Source organism: Salmo salar, chromosome 18 (genome assembly GCF_965601325.2).
Source record: "Salmo salar chromosome 18, fSalSal1, whole genome shotgun sequence".
In the NCBI taxonomy this organism is placed as follows: domain Eukaryota; kingdom Metazoa; phylum Chordata; class Actinopteri; order Salmoniformes; family Salmonidae; genus Salmo; species Salmo salar.
Window position 1 is genome coordinate 37625064 of NC_138308.1, and position 19083 is coordinate 37644146.

At 42.0% G+C, this 19083-nt stretch overlaps 1 protein-coding gene across 1 annotated transcript in view; it reads right to left on the reverse strand.

Moving 5' to 3' along the window:
- The window catches only part of LOC145861746 (sprouty-related, EVH1 domain-containing protein 2), a 49033-nt gene that overhangs the window by 19471 nt on the left and 10479 nt on the right, over window positions 1-19083 (reverse strand). Inside the window, exons 2-4 of the mRNA XM_082964958.1 lie at window positions 6808-7003; window positions 5805-5973; window positions 5120-5184 (exon numbers count right to left, since the gene is read on the reverse strand). Of these exons, the coding sequence (XP_082821084.1) occupies window positions 5120-5184; window positions 5805-5973; window positions 6808-7003 (430 nt within the window). The remainder of the gene's footprint in view (window positions 1-5119; window positions 5185-5804; window positions 5974-6807; window positions 7004-19083) is intronic.

Sequence of the window (19083 nt, forward strand, 5' to 3'; positions counted from 1 at the left end):
TAAATGAGACAGGTCGTGTTACCGGTGAACACGTCATCTCTGACAGTTAAAACATCTAAATGAGTCAGGTCGTGTTTACGGTGAACACGTCATCTCTGACAGTTAAAACATCTAAATGAGTCAGGTCGTGTTTACGGTGAACACGTCATCTCTGACAGTTAAAACATCTAAATGAGACAGGTCGTGTTACCGGTGAACACGTCATCTCTGACAGTTAAAACATCTAAATGAGTCAGGTCGTGTTTACGGTGAACACGTCATCTCTGACAGTTAAAACATCTAAATGAGACAGACAGGTCGTGTTTACGGTGAACACGTCATCTCTGACAGTTAAAACATCTAAATGAGACAGACAGGTCGTGTTTACGGTGAACACGTCATCTCTGACAGTTAAAACATCTAAATGAGTCAGGTCGTGTTTACGGTGAACACGTCATCTCTGACAGTTAAAACATCTAAATGAGACAGACAGGTCGTGTTTACGGTGAACACGTCATCTCTGACAGTTAAAACATCTAAATGAGACAGGTCGTGTTTACGGTGAACACGTCATCTCTGACAGTTAAAACATCTAAATGAGACAGGTCGTGTTTACGGTGAACACGTCATCTCTGACAGATAAAACATCTAAATGAGTCAGGTCGTGTTTACGGTGAACACGTCATCTCTGACAGTTAAAACATCTAAATGAGTCAGGTCGTGTTTACGGTGAACACGTCATCTCTGACAGTTAAAACATCTAAATGAGACAGGTCGTGTTTACGGTGAACACGTCATCTCTGACAGTTAAAACATCTAAATGAGACAGGTCGTGTTTACGGTGAACACGTCATCTCTGACAGTTAAAACATCTAAATGAGTCAGGTCGTGTTTACGGTGAACACGTCATCTCTGACAGTTAAAACATCTAAATGAGACAGGTCGTGTTTACGGTGAACACGTCATCTCTGACAGTTAAAACATCTAAATGAGACAGGTCGTGTTTACGGTGAACACGTCATCTCTGACAGTTAAAACATCTAAATGAGACAGGTCGTGTTTACGGTGAACACGTCATCTCTGACAGTTAAAACATCTAAATGAGTCAGGTCGTGTTTACGGTGAACACGTCATCTCTGACAGTTAAAACATCTAAATGAGTCAGGTCGTGTTTACGGTGAACACGTCATCTCTGACAGTTAAAACATCTAAATGAGACAGGTCGTGTTTACGGTGAACACGTCATCTCTGACAGTTAAAACATCTAAATTAGTCAGGTCGTGTTTACGGTGAACACGTCATCTCTGACAGTTAAAACATCTAAATGAGACAGACAGGTCGTGTTTACGGTGAACACGTCATCTCTGACAGTTAAAACATCTAAATGAGACAGACAGGTCGTGTTTACGGTGAACACGTCATCTCTGACAGTTAAAACATCTAAATGAGACAGGTCGTGTTTACGGTGAACACGTCATCTCTGACAGTTAAAACATCTAAATGAGACAGGTCGTGTTTACGGTGAACACGTCATCTCTGACAGTTAAAACATCTAAATGAGTCAGGTCGTGTTTACGGTGAACACGTCATCTCTGACAGTTAAAACATCTAAATGAGTCAGGTCGTGTTTACGGTGAACACGTCATCTCTGACAGTTAAAACATCTAAATGAGACAGACAGGTCGTGTTTACGGTGAACACGTCATCTCTGACAGTTAAAACATCTAAATGAGACAGGTCGTGTTTACGGTGAACACGTCATCTCTGACAGTTAAAACATCTAAATGAGACAGGTCGTGTTTACGGTGAACACGTCATCTCTGACAGTTAAAACATCTAAATGAGTCAGGTCGTGTTTACGGTGAACACGTCATCTCTGACAGTTAAAACATCTAAATGAGACAGGTCGTGTTTACGGTGAACACGTCATCTCTGACAGTTAAAACATCTAAATGAGACAGGTCGTGTTTACGGTGAACACGTCATCTCTGACAGTTAAAACATCTAAATGAGTCAGGTCGTGTTTACGGTGAACACGTCATCTCTGACAGTTAAAACATCTAAATGAGACAGGTCGTGTTTACGGTGAACACGTCATCTCTGACAGTTAAAACATCTAAATGAGTCAGGTCGTGTTTACGGTGAACACGTCATCTCTGACAGTTAAAACATCTAAATGAGACAGGTCGTGTTTACGGTGAACACGTCATCTCTGACAGTTAAAACATCTAAATGAGTCAGGTCGTGTTTACGGTGAACACGTCATCTCTGACAGTTAAAACATCTAAATGAGACAGGTCGTGTTTACGGTGAACACGTCATCTCTGACAGTTAAAACATCTAAATGAGACAGGTCGTGTTTACGGTGAACACGTCATCTCTGACAGTTAAAACATCTAAATGAGACAGGTCGTGTTTACGGTGAACACGTCATCTCTGACAGTTAAAACATCTAAATGAGTCAGGTCGTGTTTACGGTGAACACGTCATCTCTGACAGTTAAAACATCTAAATGAGTCAGGTCGTGTTTACGGTGAACACGTCATCTCTGACAGTTAAAACATCTAAATGAGACAGACAGGTCGTGTTTACGGTGAACACGTCATCTCTGACAGTTAAAACATCTAAATGAGTCAGGTCGTGTTTACGGTGAACACGTCATCTCTGACAGTTAAAACGTCTAAATGAGACAGGTCGTGTTTACGGTGAACACGTCATCTCTGACAGTTAACACGACCTGACTCATTTAGATGTTTTAACTGTCAGAGATGACGTGTTCACCGTAAACACGACCTGTCTCATTTAGACGTTTTAACTGTCAGAGATGACGTGTTCACCGTAAACACGACCTGACTCATTTAGATGTTTTTACGGTGAACACGTCATCTCTGACAGTTAAAACATCTAAATGAGACAGACAGGTCGTGTTTACGGTGAACACGTCATCTCTGACAGTTAAAACATCTAAATGAGACAGGTCGTGTTTACGGTGAACACGTCATCTCTGACAGTTAAAACATCTAAATGAGACAGGTCGTGTTTACGGTGAACACGTCATCTCTGACAGTTAAAACATCTAAATGAGTCAGGTCGTGTTTACGGTGAACACGTCATCTCTGACAGTTAAAACATCTAAATGAGTCAGGTCGTGTTTACGGTGAACACGTCATCTCTGACAGTTAAAACATCTAAATGAGACAGACAGGTCGTGTTTACGGTGAACACGTCATCTCTGACAGTTAAAACATCTAAATGAGACAGGTCGTGTTTACGGTGAACACGTCATCTCTGACAGTTAAAACATCTAAATGAGACAGGTCGTGTTTACGGTGAACACGTCATCTCTGACAGTTAAAACATCTAAATGAGTCAGGTCGTGTTTACGGTGAACACGTCATCTCTGACAGTTAAAACATCTAAATGAGACAGGTCGTGTTTACGGTGAACACGTCATCTCTGACAGTTAAAACATCTAAATGAGACAGGTCGTGTTTACGGTGAACACGTCATCTCTGACAGTTAAAACATCTAAATGAGACAGGTCGTGTTTACGGTGAACACGTCATCTCTGACAGTTAAAACATCTAAATGAGACAGGTCGTGTTTACGGTGAACACGTCATCTCTGACAGTTAAAACATCTAAATGAGACAGGTCGTGTTTACGGTGAACACGTCATCTCTGACAGTTAAAACATCTAAATGAGACAGGTCGTGTTACCGGTGAACACGTCATCTCTGACAGTTAAAACATCTAAATGAGTCAGGTCGTGTTTACGGTGAACACGTCATCTCTGACAGTTAAAACATCTAAATGAGTCAGGTCGTGTTTACGGTGAACACGTCATCTCTGACAGTTAAAACATCTAAATGAGACAGACAGGTCGTGTTTACGGTGAACACGTCATCTCTGACAGTTAAAACATCTAAATGAGACAGGTCGTGTTTACGGTGAACACATCATCTCTGACAGTTAAAACATCTAAATGAGACAGGTCGTGTTTACGGTGAACACGTCATCTCTGACAGTTAAAACATCTAAATGAGACAGGTCGTGTTTACGGTGAACACGTCATCTCTGACAGTTAAAACATCTAAATGAGTCAGGTCGTGTTTACGGTGAACACGTCATCTCTGACAGTTAAAACATCTAAATGAGACAGACAGGTCGTGTTTACGGTGAACACGTCATCTCTGACAGTTAAAACATCTAAATGAGACAGGTCGTGTTTACGGTGAACACGTCATCTCTGACAGTTAAAACATCTAAATGAGTCAGGTCGTGTTTACGGTGAACACGTCATCTCTGACAGTTAAAACATCTAAATGAGACAGGTCGTGTTTACGGTGAACACGTCATCTCTGACAGTTAAAACATCTAAATGAGTCAGGTCGTGTTTACGGTGAACACGTCATCTCTGACAGTTAAAACATCTAAATGAGACAGACAGGTCGTGTTTACGGTGAACACGTCATCTCTGACAGTTAAAACATCTAAATGAGACAGGTCGTGTTTACGGTGAACACGTCACCTCTGACAGTTAAAACATCTAAATGAGACAGGTCGTGTTTACGGTGAACACGTCATCTCTGACAGTTAAAACATCTAAATGAGACAGGTCGTGTTTACGGTGAACACGTCATCTCTGACAGTTAAAACATCTAAATGAGTCAGGTCGTGTTTACGGTGAACACGTCATCTCTGACAGTTAAAACATCTAAATGAGACAGACAGGTCGTGTTTACGGTGAACACGTCATCTCTGACAGTTAAAACATCTAAATGAGACAGGTCGTGTTTACGGTGAACACGTCATCTCTGACAGTTAAAACATCTAAATGAGACAGGTCGTGTTTACGGTGAACACGTCATCTCTGACAGTTAAAACATCTAAATGAGACAGACAGGTCGTGTTTACGGTGAACACGTCATCTCTGACAGTTAAAACATCTAAATGAGACAGGTCGTGCTTACGGTGAACACGTCATCTCTGACAGTTAAAACATCTAAATGAGACAGGTCGTGTTTACGGTGAACACGTCATCTCTGACAGTTAAAACATCTAAATGAGACAGGTCGTGTTTACGGTGAACACGTCATCTCTGACAGTTAAAACATCTAAATGAGACAGGTCGTGCTTACAGTGAACACGTCATCGTCGCCCAGTTCAGCCTCATTCTGGAGTGTTGAGGAGGACGTCGTGGAGCCTACGGGGAGCAAAGAGTGGCAAAATTAACTATCTCAGGTTGTGCACTATTTTCAGTTATGGACTTTCCAATCGCATTGTTACACCTTAATTCATAATAATTATTTGACGCATGATTATATTTGTCATATTTCACACATGTACAAATGTATATTGGGGCGGCAGGTAGCCTAGTGGTTAGAGAGTTGGACTTGTAACCAAAAGGTTGCAAGATCGAATCCCCAAGCTGACAAGGTAAAAATCTGTTGTTCTGCCCCTGAACAAGGCAGTTAACCCACTGTTCCTAGGCTGTCATTGAAAATAAGAATTTGTTCTTAACTGACTTGCCTAGTTAAATAAAAATCATTAATATACGTGTGTGAATTGGAGATGTGTCGTTTGCATGTTCCAACTCCCCCTGAGATCTCCTCAGAGATTGGAGTCACGGCCAGAGTCACCATTGCCCAGTACCCCTGGAGCCCAGTACCCCTGGAGCCCAGTACCCCTGGAGCCCAGTACCCCTGGAGCAATTATGGTTAAGTGCCTTGCTCAAGGGCACAACGGCAGATTTTACCATCGTAGCACCTAGCATGCTACTCCTTTAAAAAGGCCCATGTCAGACCATTCCAGAGTTTCCCCTACCTTCTGTCATGTCCTCCATGGCTTTCCGTACACCCCTGTCGAAGGCCCGGGCATCAGCAGGCCTCTGGAACGTCAGGCCACACCTCCTGTCCTCCACCATCCAATGGTGGAAGGTGGGCGTGGCCTTGGTGTACACAAGGTTCTTCCTCAGAGCACACTCCAGGATCACCTGTGTAATCACACAACAGACACATCAATCAATCAATCAATCAACCAACCTATTAATCAATCATCATGATAATTGGTTAGCAGTGTTGTATTGTAGACCAACTTCAGTCGACAGGAGACCAGAACAATGAGTCCAATTTAACACTATATTGTACTGTACTAGTTGTCATAGTGACAGCATGTTGACTACAGAAGACTAGACTATATTGTACTGTACTAGTTGTCATAGTGACAGCATGTAGACTACAGAAGACTAGGCTATATTGTACTGTACTAGTTGTCATAGTGACAGCATGTAGACTAAAGAAGACTAGACTATAATGTACTGTACTAGTTGTCATAGTGACAGCATGTTGACTAGAGAAGACTAGACTATATTGTACTGTAGTAGTTGTCATAGTGACAGCATGTTGACTACAGAAGACTAGACTATATTGTACTGTAGTAGTTGTCATAGTGACAGCATGTAGACTACAGAAGGCTAGACTATATTGTACTGTACTAGTTGTCATAGTGACAGCATGTTGACTACAGAAGACTAGACTATATTGTACTGTAGTAGTTGTCATAGTGACAGCATGTTGACTACAGAAGACTAGACTATATTGTACTGTACTAGTTGTCATAGTGACAGCATGTTGACTACAGAAGACTAGACTATATTGTACTGTAGTAGTTGTCATAGTGACAGCATATTGACTACAGAAGACTTTGTAATAAAATCTATTTTGGACATTTGTGACCCCTTATTGCTATTATGGAGCTGTTTGGTGTGTGTTTGTGTGTCTGATGCTCACATGAGTCTCTGTCTTTATTTTCTCTTAGACCTGCCCACCTGTTTGTCCCGTAGCCGTTCTCCATGGATGAGGAAGTGGGAGCGACCCAGGGGGGTGAGCCCCAGCCCCAGCTCGGGGGGCAGGACCCTGCAGACTCCCACCCTGCTCAGAGCCCCCCCGTCCTGGGCCAACCAGCCTCCACTGGAATCATCCCTCACCATCACCACGGCTTTTACACACACGATGTAGCTGTCACTGGAGAGGGAGGGAGAGGGACGATCAACAGCATTATGAGTCAGCATTATTCATCCTCACATTTCCTTGAGGTTAACGATTTTATGCTCCTGGATTCGCACTCTGGTGATGATAGACTGATCGAAGGTGTATTTCACATTGCAGCCGACTCTTAAGGCAAGTTGAGCCTGAGGGATCTAAATCACCTTCCATCAAATACAACTAATCAATAGTACTAGGGTTGTAAATACAACTAATCAATAGTACTAGGGTTGTAAATACAACTAATCAATAGTACTAGGGTTGTAAATACAACTAATCAATAGTACTAGGGTTGTAAATACAACTAATCAATAGTACTAGGGTTCTAAATACAACTAATCAATAGTACTAGGGTTCTAAATACAACTAATCAATAGTACTAGGGTTCTAAATACAACTAATCAATAGTACTAGGGTTCTAAATACAACTAATCAATAGTACTAGGGTTATAAATACAACTAATCAAGAGTACTAGGGTTATAAATACAACTAATCAATAGTACTAGGGTTGTAAATACAACTAATCAATAGTACTAGGGTTGTAAATACAACTAATCAATAGTACTAGGGTTCTAAATACAACTAATCAATAGTACTAGGGTTCTAAATACAACTAATCAATAGTACTAGGGTTCTAAATACAACTAATCAATAGTACTAGGGTTCTAAATACAACTAATCAATAGTACTAGGGTTATAAATACAACTAATCAAGAGTACTAGGGTTATAAATACAACTAATCAATAGTACTAGGGTTGTAAATACAACTAATCAATAGTACTAGGGTTCTAAATAAAACTAATCAATAGTACTAGGGTTCTAAATACAACTAATCAATAGTACTAGGGTTCTAAATACAACTAATCAAGAGTACTAGGGTTCTAAATACAACTAATCAATAGTACTAGGGTTCTAAATACAACTAATCAATAGTACTAGGGTTCTAAATAAAACTAATCAATAGTACTAGGGTTCTAAATACAACTAATCAATAGTACTAGGGTTGTAAATACAACTAATCAATAGTACTAGGGTTGTAAATACAACTAATCAATAGTACTAGGGTTCTAAATACAACTAATCAATAGTACTAGGGTTCTAAATACAACTAATCAAGAGTACTAGGGTTCTAAATACAACTAATCAAGAGTACTAGGGTTCTAAATACAACTAATCAAGAGTACTAGGGTTCTAAATACAACTAATCAAGAGTACTAGGGTTCTAAATACAACTAATCAAGAGTACTAGGGTTCTAAATACAACTAATCAAGAGTACTAGGGTTCTAAATACAACTAATCAAGAGTACTAGGGTTCTAAATACAACTAATCAAGAGTACTAGGGTTCTAAATACAACTAATCAAGAGTACTAGGGTTCTAAATACAACTAATCAAGAGTACTAGGGTTGTAAATACAACTAATCAATAGTACTAGGGTTCTAAATACAACTAATCAAGAGTACTAGGGTTCTAAATACAACTAATCAAGAGTACTAGTATATCAGTCTGTCAGTCAGGATTCACCCACACATCACAGTTTGATACACTCCAACACGGACACTGACTTCTCAAGTGAGATATTGCTGCCTGAGAAACATCCCCATAATATTCAGTAACGCACAAAATGCATGAGCGAGAGAGACAGACTTCACTGACAGAGAGAGACTTCATTGGGAGAAAGAGAGAGACTTCATTGGGAGAAAGAGAGACTTCATTGAGAGAAAGAGAGAGACTTCATTAAGAGAGAGAGAGACTTCATTAAGAGAGAGAGAGACTTCATTGAGAGAAAGAGAGACTTCATTAAAAAAGAGAGAGACTTCATTGAGAGAGAGAGACTTCATTAAGAGAGAGAGAGACTTCATTGGGAGAAAGAGAGAGACTTCATTGAGAGAAAGAGAGAGACTTCATTGAGAGAAAGACAGAGAGAGACTTCATTGAGAGAAAGACAGAGACTTCATGAAGAGAAAGACAGAGAGAGACAGAGACTTCATTGAGAGAAAGACAGAGAGAGACTTCATTGAGAGAGAGAGAGAGAGACTTCATTGAGAGAGAGAGAGAGAGACTTCATTGAGAGAGAGAGACTTCATTGAGAGACTACATTGAGATAGAGAAAGAGACTTCATTGAGAGAGAGAGAGAGAGAGAGAGAGAGAGAGAGAGAGAGAGAGAGAGAGAGAGAGAAAGACTTCATTGAGAGAAAGAGAAAGACTTCATTGAGAGAAAGACAGACTTCATTGAGAGAGAGATACTTCATTGATATAGAGAGACTTCATTGAGAGAAAGAGAGAGACGTCATTGAGATAGAGAGAAAGAAACTTCATTGAGATAGAGAGAGAAAGAGACTTCATTGAGATAGAGAGAAAGAGACTTCATTGAGATAGAGAGAGAGAAAGAGACTTCATTAACACTTGACCATTAACTTCCCAACCTCAGCCTCCTCTGGAACTGTGTTTGTCTCATATAATGATCTCTGAACCAGGGATTGGAAGGGACACACACAGGTGGCTAAACTGGTTCACCAGCTCCTACACACACACACTCACACACTACCAGAGCAAGAGACAGACAAACAGAGACAGGCAAACGGAGACAGAAAGACAAACGGAGACAGAAAGACAGACAGAGACAGAAAGACAAACAGAGACAGAAAGACAAACAGAGACAGAAAGACAAACAGAGACAGAAAGACAAACAGAGACAGAAAGACAGACAGAGACAGAAAGACAAACAGAGACAGAAAGACAAACAGAGACAGAAAGACAGACAGAGACAGAAAGACAAACAGAGACAGAAAGACAGACAGAGACAGAAAGACAAACAGAGACAGAAAGACAGACAGAGACAGAAAGACAGACAGAGACAGAAAGACAAACAGAGACAGAAAGACAGACAGAGACAGAAAGACAGACAGAGACAGAAAGACAGACAGAGACAGACAGAGACAGAAAGACAGACAGAGACAGAAAGACAGACAGAGACAGAAAGACAAACAGAGACAGAAAGACAGACAGAGACAGAAAGACAGACAGAGACAGAAAGACAAACAGAGACAGAAAGACAGACAGAGACAGAAAGACAGACAGAGACAGAAAGACAAACAGAGACAGAAAGACAAACAGAGACAGAAAGACAAACAGAGACAGAAAGACAGACAGAGACAGAAAGACAGACAGAGACAGAAAGACAAACAGAGACAGAAAGACAAACAGAGACAGAAAGACAGACAGAGACAGAAAGACAGACAGAGACAGAAAGACAGACAGAGACAGAAAGACAGACAGAGACAGAAAGACAGACAGAGACAGAAAGACAGACAGAGACAGAAAGACAGACAGAGACAGAAAGACAAACAGAGACAGAAAGACAGACAGAGACAGAAAGACAGACAGAGACAGAAAGACAGACAGAGACAGAAAGACAGACAGAGACAGAAAGACAGACAGAGACAGAAAGACAAACAGAGACAGAAAGACAGACAGACAAACAGACAAACAGACAGACAGACAGACAGACAGACAGTGTTACGACCAGCTTTGTGGTCAATGACCATGCAGGCAGCTCTGCTCCAATACTGTCTGCTTTTCTAGGAGAGCTCAGAATCCACAGACATACATCCCACTAGTAGGTTGGATTGGGTCTGCCTGTCACACACACACACACACACACACACACACACACACACACACACACACACACACACACACACACACACACACACACACACACACACACACACACACACACACACACACACACACACACACACACACACACACACACGCTGCATGAGTCATCAGCAGACAGCTTCTCTGCCTTCAGTCTGCATACAGCCACCAGACTACTCTAAATATATGACAGGTGTATGTATTTTTGTTGAAACTGGCCAAAGACAAACATGGAGAGTAACTCTCATCCATAATGACATAAGACTGTCTAGCTGGTCTGTCTCACTCTGATGATGATAGACTGTAGACCTGGTATGAACAGAGAGTAACTCTCATCCATAATGACATAAGACTGTCTAGCTGGTCTGTCTCACTCTGATGATGATAGACTGTAGACCTGGTATGAACAGAGAGGAACTCTCATCCATAATGACATAAGACTGTCTAGCTGGTCTGTCTCACTCTGATGATGATAGACTGTAGACCTGGTATGAACAGAGAGGAACTCTCATCCATAATGACATAAGACTGTCTAGCTGGTCTGTCTCACTCTGATGATGATAGACTGTAGACCTGGTATGAACAGAGAGGAACTCTCATCCATAATGACATAAGACTGTCTAGCTGGTCTGTCTCACTCTGATGATGATAGACTGTAGACCTGGTATGAACAGAGAGGAACTCTCATCCATAATGACATAAGACTGTCTAGCTGGTCTGTCTCACTCTGATGATGATAGACTGTAGACCTGGTATGAACAGAGAGGAACTCTCATCCATAATGACATAAGACTGTCTAGCTGGTCTGTCTCACTCTGATGATGATAGACTGTAGACCTGGTATGAACAGAGAGGAACTCATATGAGGGGGTAGTAACATATCCACCCTGTGACGACAGCTGGGTGAAACACAGCAGACAGACAGACCCTATAATCTGAGGTCAGGCCATAACACAGACCTACTGCACCGGGCAAGGGAGGGATGTGCACATACCATAACCACACACTGGAGAGAGAGAGCACACACACACACACACACACACACACACACACACACACACACACACACACACACACACACACACACACACACACACACACACACACACACACACACACACACACACACAGGACAGCTACTAACTTCTGCCTATCCTGGCTCCTTCCAAACCCTCGTCGTGGTCACACCCCATCAAACACACAGGCCATTAAAAGACAGAGACATATAGTCTGTCATCCTTCCACCACTCCTTCCTAGCAGACTGTATGATGGGATTCTAATCTGTTACCTAGGCCTGCTTCAGGTAGACTGTATGATGGGATTCTAATCTGTTACCAGGGCATGCTTCAGGTAGACTGTATGATGGGATTCTAATCTGTTACCTAGGCCTGCTTCAGGTAGACTGTATGATGGGATTCTAATCTGTTACCAGGGCATGCTTCAGGTAGACTGTATGATGGGATTCTAATCTGTTACCAGGGCATGCTTCAGGTAGACTGTATGATGGGATTCTAATCTGTTACCAGGGCATGCTTCAGGTAGACTGTATGATGGGATTCTAATCTGTTACCTAGGCCTGCTTCAGGTAGACTGTATGATGGGATTCTAATCTGTTACCAGGGCATGCTTCAGGTAGACTGTATGATGGGATTCTAATCTGTTACCAGGGCATGCTTCAGGTAGACTGTATGATGGGATTCTAATCTGTTACCAGGGCATGCTTCAGGTAGACTGTATGATGGGATTCTAATCTGTTACCTAGGCCTGCTTCAGGTAGACTGTGTGTGATGGGATTCTAATCTGTTACCAGGGCATGCTTCTTTTCATTTGCTCTAGTTGCCTCCCCCTTGCAGACCTGAAGGGCAGATCCATTCTGTGTGATAGTGATAGAGGAAGCGAGGCCAGCTGCAGACCTGAAGTGCAGACCCATTCTGTGTGATAGAGGCAGTGAGGCCAGTTGCTGCACCACGGGGACTGGTAGACTACCTACAGACAGACTGGGGTCAGTTATGGACATAGAGGTTGGCTGATCTACTCATATTCCTAGTTTGCATATGATATACAATAGCCGTATCATGACAGGCTAATTATAGGAAGACCCATTCTAGTCATATTGATCATTCTAATTATAGGAAGTACCATTCTAGTCATATTGATCATTCTAATTATAGGAAGACCCATTCTAGTCATATTGATCATTCTAATTATAGGAAGTACCATTCTAGTCATATTGATCATTCTAATTATAGGAAGTACCATTCTAGTCATATTGATCATTCTAATTATAGGAAGACCCATTCTAGTCATATTGATCATTCTAATTATAGGAAGACCCATTCTAGTCATATTGATCATTCTAATTATAGGAAGACCCATTCTAGTCATATTGATCATTCTAATTATAGGAAGACCCATTCTAGTCATATTGATCATTCTGATTATAGGAAGACCCATTCTAGTCATATTGATCATTCTAATTATAGGAAGACCCATTCTAGTCATATTGATCATTCTAATTATAGGAAGACCCATTCTAGTCATATTGATCATTCTAATTATAGGAAGTACCATTCTAGTCATATTGATCATTCTAATTATAGGAAGACCCATTCTAGTCATATTGATCATTCTGATTATAGGAAGTACCATTCTAGTCATATTGATCATTCTAATTATAGGAAGTACCATTCTAGTCATATTGATCATTCTAATTATAGGAAGACCCATTCTAGTCATATTGATCATTCTAATTATAGGAAGACCCATTCTAGTCATATTGATCATTCTAATTATAGGAAGTACCATTCTAGTCATATTGATCATTCTAATTATAGGAAGACCCATTCTAGTCATATTGATCATTCTAATTATAGGAAGACCCATTCTAGTCATATTGATCATTCTAATTATAGGAAGACCCATTCTAGTCATATTGATCATTCTGATTATAGGAAGACCCATTCTAGTCATATTGATCATTCTAATTATAGGAAGTACCATTCTAGTCATATTGATCATTCTAATTATAGGAAGTACCATTCTAGTCATATTGATCATTCTAATTATAGGAAGACCCATTCTAGTCATATTGATCATTCTAATTATAGGAAGACCCATTCTAGTCATATTGATCATTCTAATTATAGGAAGTACCATTCTAGTCATATTGATCATTCTAATTATAGGAAGTACCATTCTAGTCATATTGATCATTCTAATTATAGGAAGACCCATTCTAGTCATATTGATCATTCTAATTATAGGAAGTACCATTCTAGTCATATCAGGGCCCCAAACAATGGCTTTTCATTGTATTTCTGTAAGGTTCTCTATCAGGGCCCCATACGATGGATTTTCATTTTTTTACTATTACTGATAATGGAAGTTAGCTGTTTTGCAAGCCGACAGTGCTTTACGGCTAAAAGGCAGTATGTGTGTATGTATAAAAGTATGTAAACTGATCATTTGTTCCAAATTCCAATACTTCCATATTATATTTAGCATCTCATTTGCCTTATAATCCCACCTAGGGCTCTGAAGTGTAAAATGGGGGTGCTGGGGCAATTCTATCTAATGGCAATGTGTGCATAGTTTTTCAAATATAGCCTATCCTATTGGTTTGATTGAGGTTTGGGTAACCTCAGGCCCTAGATCTGTCCTGACTGCCTTGGGAATTGTTGTTCACCCTAAGTGACTCGCCTGCAAAGTGTTCTGTTCACTTTCTACAGGGATAATGGTGTGAATGGCAGTTTTTATCCAGGCCTGCTGTGTTGACATGCGTCATGACATCTATTCTATGTAAAGGGCCCTGAACTATCATTTCAATTGGATCTAAACTTTCCAATTTGGCAAATATGTGATACAGCTTTGGCTCCATGAAGAGGTTTTAAACATCTGTTTATTTTCCATACGGGTTCTCATGTTTGTTCTTGTCATGGATGTATTTTCCATACGGGTTCTCATGTTTGTTCTTGTCATGGATGTATTTTCCATACGGGTTCTCATGTTTGTTCTTGTCATGGATGTATTTTCCATACGGGTTCTCATGTTTGTTCTTGTCATGGATTTATTTTCCATACGGGTTCTCATGTTTGTTCTTGTCATGGATTTATTTTCCATACGGGTTCTCATGTTTGTTCTTGTCATGGATTTATTTTCCATACGGGTCCTCATGTTTGTTCTTGTCATGGATTTATTTTCCATACGGGTTCTCATGTTTGTTCTTGTCATGGATTTATTTTCCATACGGGTTCTCATGTTTGTTCTTGTCATGGATTTATTTTCCATACGGGTTCTCATGTTTGTTCTTGTCATGGATTTATTTTCCATACGGGTTCTCATGTTTGTTCTTGTCATGGATTTATTTTCCATATGGGTTCTCATGTTTGTTCTTGTCATGGATGTATTTTCCATACGGGTTCTCATGTTTGTTCTTGTCATGGATTTATTTTCCATACGGGTTCTCATGTTTGTTCTTGTCATGGATGTATTTTCCATACGGGTTCTCATGTTTGTTCTTGTCATGGATTTATTTTCCATACGGGTCCTCATGTTTGTTCTTGTCATTGATTTGCTCAACTCCTGCGTCCTCGCTCCTGAGTCCTCTCTTGTATCCTTTTGAAAAGGTCAAAGGTAATCGAGGAGAGGGGAAGTGGATGAAAATGCTCCTTTATGAAATTAGACTCTCCTCCACTTGTGTGTCATTATACAAATGAAGTTTGTATAAAGTGTATAAAGTGATAAAAACAAATTAATTAATTGTGCAAGACATTTTGTAGATAAAACGATAAGTAGCATAGTGTTTTTAAAATGTTGGCATGCTTTTCTCCTCTGACGAAACAACAGCTGAATCAAAGGGGGCGTGACAAATTTCAAAACTCTTCCGTGAAGGACTTAGGTAGGATACACATGACTATCCTCAATGAAAGGTGGCTATTGAGGACGGGAGGACTCTCTTCCATTCGCCAACTAACTCAATTGATATCTCCTCCACAACTCGGCCACTTATCGGTTTCCGGGTCACGGAGGAGCGAGGACAAAGGGTGGAGGATGGACTTATGCCCAAATGAGAAAAGGCCAGAGAGGGCAGGGAGTCACCTTGATAACGTCAGCTTCCGTCCGGAATAAGGTAACAGGGAAAAACACTTTTTCCAAATGGGAATTTAGTGAGAGTTGTTGATGTCACACAGCTGGCAGGGAAGGGCGGACATAGAATGACTGAAAGCTGGGGCTTGTTCACATGGAGGTACTATGTCATAGAACGATCAGATAGAAATACATCATATAGAACAAACATTCTGTGTCATATGGAATGGGATTATACAGAGCAGTTCTGTCCTGCTGGCTCAGACTAGAAGGAATTTAGAGGGTTGGAAGCTTGGTTTGCTATTGACTGGGATTATCTTTTAGCTTTTGCACTTATCTGACCGCTCTCACATGTGTGTGTGACACACAGTCCAGTTATTACCTCTGTACAGGTGAAGAAAGACCGTGTCTGCCTGGACATGTGAGGGTTGTCAATAACTACAGCTGACAGTTATTGGATGCAACTTTCCCACGGGAGCCTGGAGTGTCAATAATGTCCATTGAACTCACCTCACCTCATCCAAGACCAATGGTAAATCGGACTCTCTCTTGTTCTCATTCTCGCTCTCACTCTCTCTCTCTTTCTGTGTGTCTCTCTCTCTTTCTGTCTCTCTTTCTGTGTCTGTCTCTCTCTTTATGTGTGTGGTGGGCGGCAGGTAGTCTAGTGGTTAGAGCATTGGACCAGTAACCAGCAGGTAGCCTAGTGGTTAGAGAGTTGGGCCAGTAACCAGCAGGTAGTCTAGTGGTAAGAGCAGGTAGTCTAGTGGTTAGAGCGTTGGACTAGTAACCTGCAGGTAGCCTAGAGGTTAGAGTGTTGGACCAGTAACCAGCAGGTAGCCTAGTGGTTAGAGCGTTGGACCAGTAACCAGCAGGTAGTCTAGTGGTTAGAGCGTTGGGCCAGTAACCAGCAGGTAGCCTAGTGGTTAGAGCGTTGGGTCAGTAACCAGCAGGTAGCCTAGTGGTTAGAGCGTTGGGCCAGTAACCAGCAGGTAGTCTAGTGGTTAGAGTGTTGGGCCAGTAACCAGCAGGTAGTCTAGTGGTTAGAGCGTTGGGCCAGTAACCAGCAGGTAGCCTAGTGGTTAGAGCGTTGGGTCAGTAACCAGCAGGTAGCCTAGTGGTTAGAGCGTTGGACCAGTAACCAGCAGGTAGCCTAGTGGTTAGAGAGTTGGACCAGTAACCAGCAGGTAGCCTAGTGGTTAGAGCGTTGGGCCAGTAACCAGCAGGTAGCCTAGTGGTTAGAGCATTGGGCCAGAAACCAGCAGGTAGCCTAGTGGTTAGAGTGTTGGACTAGTAACCGGCAGGTAGCCTAGTGGTTAGAGCGTTGGGCCAGTAACCAGCAGGTAGCCTAGTGGTTAGAGCATTGGGCCAGTAACCAGCAGGTAGCCTAGTGGTTAGAGCATTGGGCCAGTAACCAGCAGGTAGCCTAGTGGTTAGAGCGTTGGACCAGTAACCAGCAGGTAGCCTAGTGGTTAGAGTGTTGGACCAGTAACCAGCAGGTAGCCTAGTGGTTAGAGCGTTGGACCAGTAACCAGCAGGTAGCCTAGTGGTTAGAGCGTTGGACCAGTAACCAGCAGGTAGCCTAGTGGTTAGAGCATTGGACTAGTAACCGAAAGGTTGCTGGATTGAATCCCTGAGCTGACAAGGTAAAAATCTGTCGTTCTGCCCCTGAACCCACTGTTCCCCGGGCGCTGTGGATGTTGATTACGGCAGGCCCCTGCACCTCTCTGATTGAGGGGTTGGGTTAAATGCAGAAGACACATTTCAGTTGAAGGCATTCAGTTGTACAACTGACTAGGTATCCCCCTTTCTGTGTCTGTCTCTCTCACTCTTTCTGTGTCTGTCTCACTCTTTCTGTGTCTGTCTCTCTCACTCTTTCTGTGTCTGTCTTGCTCTTTCTGAGTCTGTCTCTCTTGCTCTGAGTCTGTCTCTCTTGCTCTGAGTCTGTCTCTCTTGCTCTGAGTCTGTCTCTCTTGCTCTGAGTCTGTCTCTCTCGCTCTGAGTCTGTCTCTCTCGCTCTGAGTCTGTCTCTCTCGCTCTGAGTCTGTCTCTCTCGCTCTGAGTCTGTCTCTCTCGCTCTGAGTCTGTCTCTCTCGCTCTGAGTCTGTCTCTCTCGCTCTGAGTCTGTCTCTCTCGCTCTGAGTCTGTCTCTCTCGCTCTGCGTCTCTCTCTCGCTCTTTCTGTGTCTGTCTCTCACTCTTTATGTGTCTGTCTCTCTCACTCTTTCTGTCTCTCACTCTTTCTGTCTCTCTCACTCTTTCTGTCTCTCTCTCTCACTCTTTCTGTCTCTCTCCCTTCCTCTATTATCCTCTATTTCAGGAACCAGTGTTTCCCCTAGATTATTTTCCAGGTGGTGTGCACAGGCCCCTACTCCTTGCTATGTTGTGTTTTCTGTTTTTTTGTTGTCTATGATGCTCTATGACATATAGATATGTTGATTGGAGCTGAACGAGCTGAGAAAATAATATACTTTTTCCCCGAATGCTAGAAAGACATGCATAGAAATAGCATCAACTGTGTTCTGAGAGGCTTTTCCCTTCTAATCATTCTGCTTCTATGAAGACATGGCCCAACTCATTCCAATACAGCCAGTGAGTGAGTGACAGACAGACAGACAGACAGACAGACAGACAGACAGACAGACAGACAGACAGACAGACAGACAGACAGACAGACAGACAGACAGTGACTGAGTGACAGACAGACAGTGACTGAGTGACAGACAGACAGACAGACAGACAGACAGACAGACAGACAGACAGACAGATAGTGACTGAGTGATAGACAGTGAGTGAGTGACTGAGTGACAGACAGACAGTGACTGAGTGAGTGACAGACAGACAGACAGACAGACAGACAGACAGACAGACAGACAGACAGACAGACAGACAGACAGACAGACAGACAGACAGTGAGTGAGTGAGTGAGTGACAGACAGACAGACAGTGACTGAGTGAGTGACAGACAGACAGACAGACAGTGACTGAGTGACAGACAGACAGACAGACAGTGACTGAGTGACAGACAGACAGTGACTGAGTGACAGACAGACAGACAGACAGACAGACAGACAGACAGACAGACAGACAGACAGACAGACAGACAGACAGACAGTGACTGAGTGAGTGACAGACAGACAGACAGACAGTGACTGAGTGATAGACAGTGAGTGAGTGAATGAGTGACAGACAGTGACTGAGTGACAGACAGACAGACAGTGACTGAGTGACAGACAGACAGTGACTGAGTGACAGACAGACAGACAGACAGACAGACAGACAGTGACTGAGTGAGTGACAGACAGACAGAC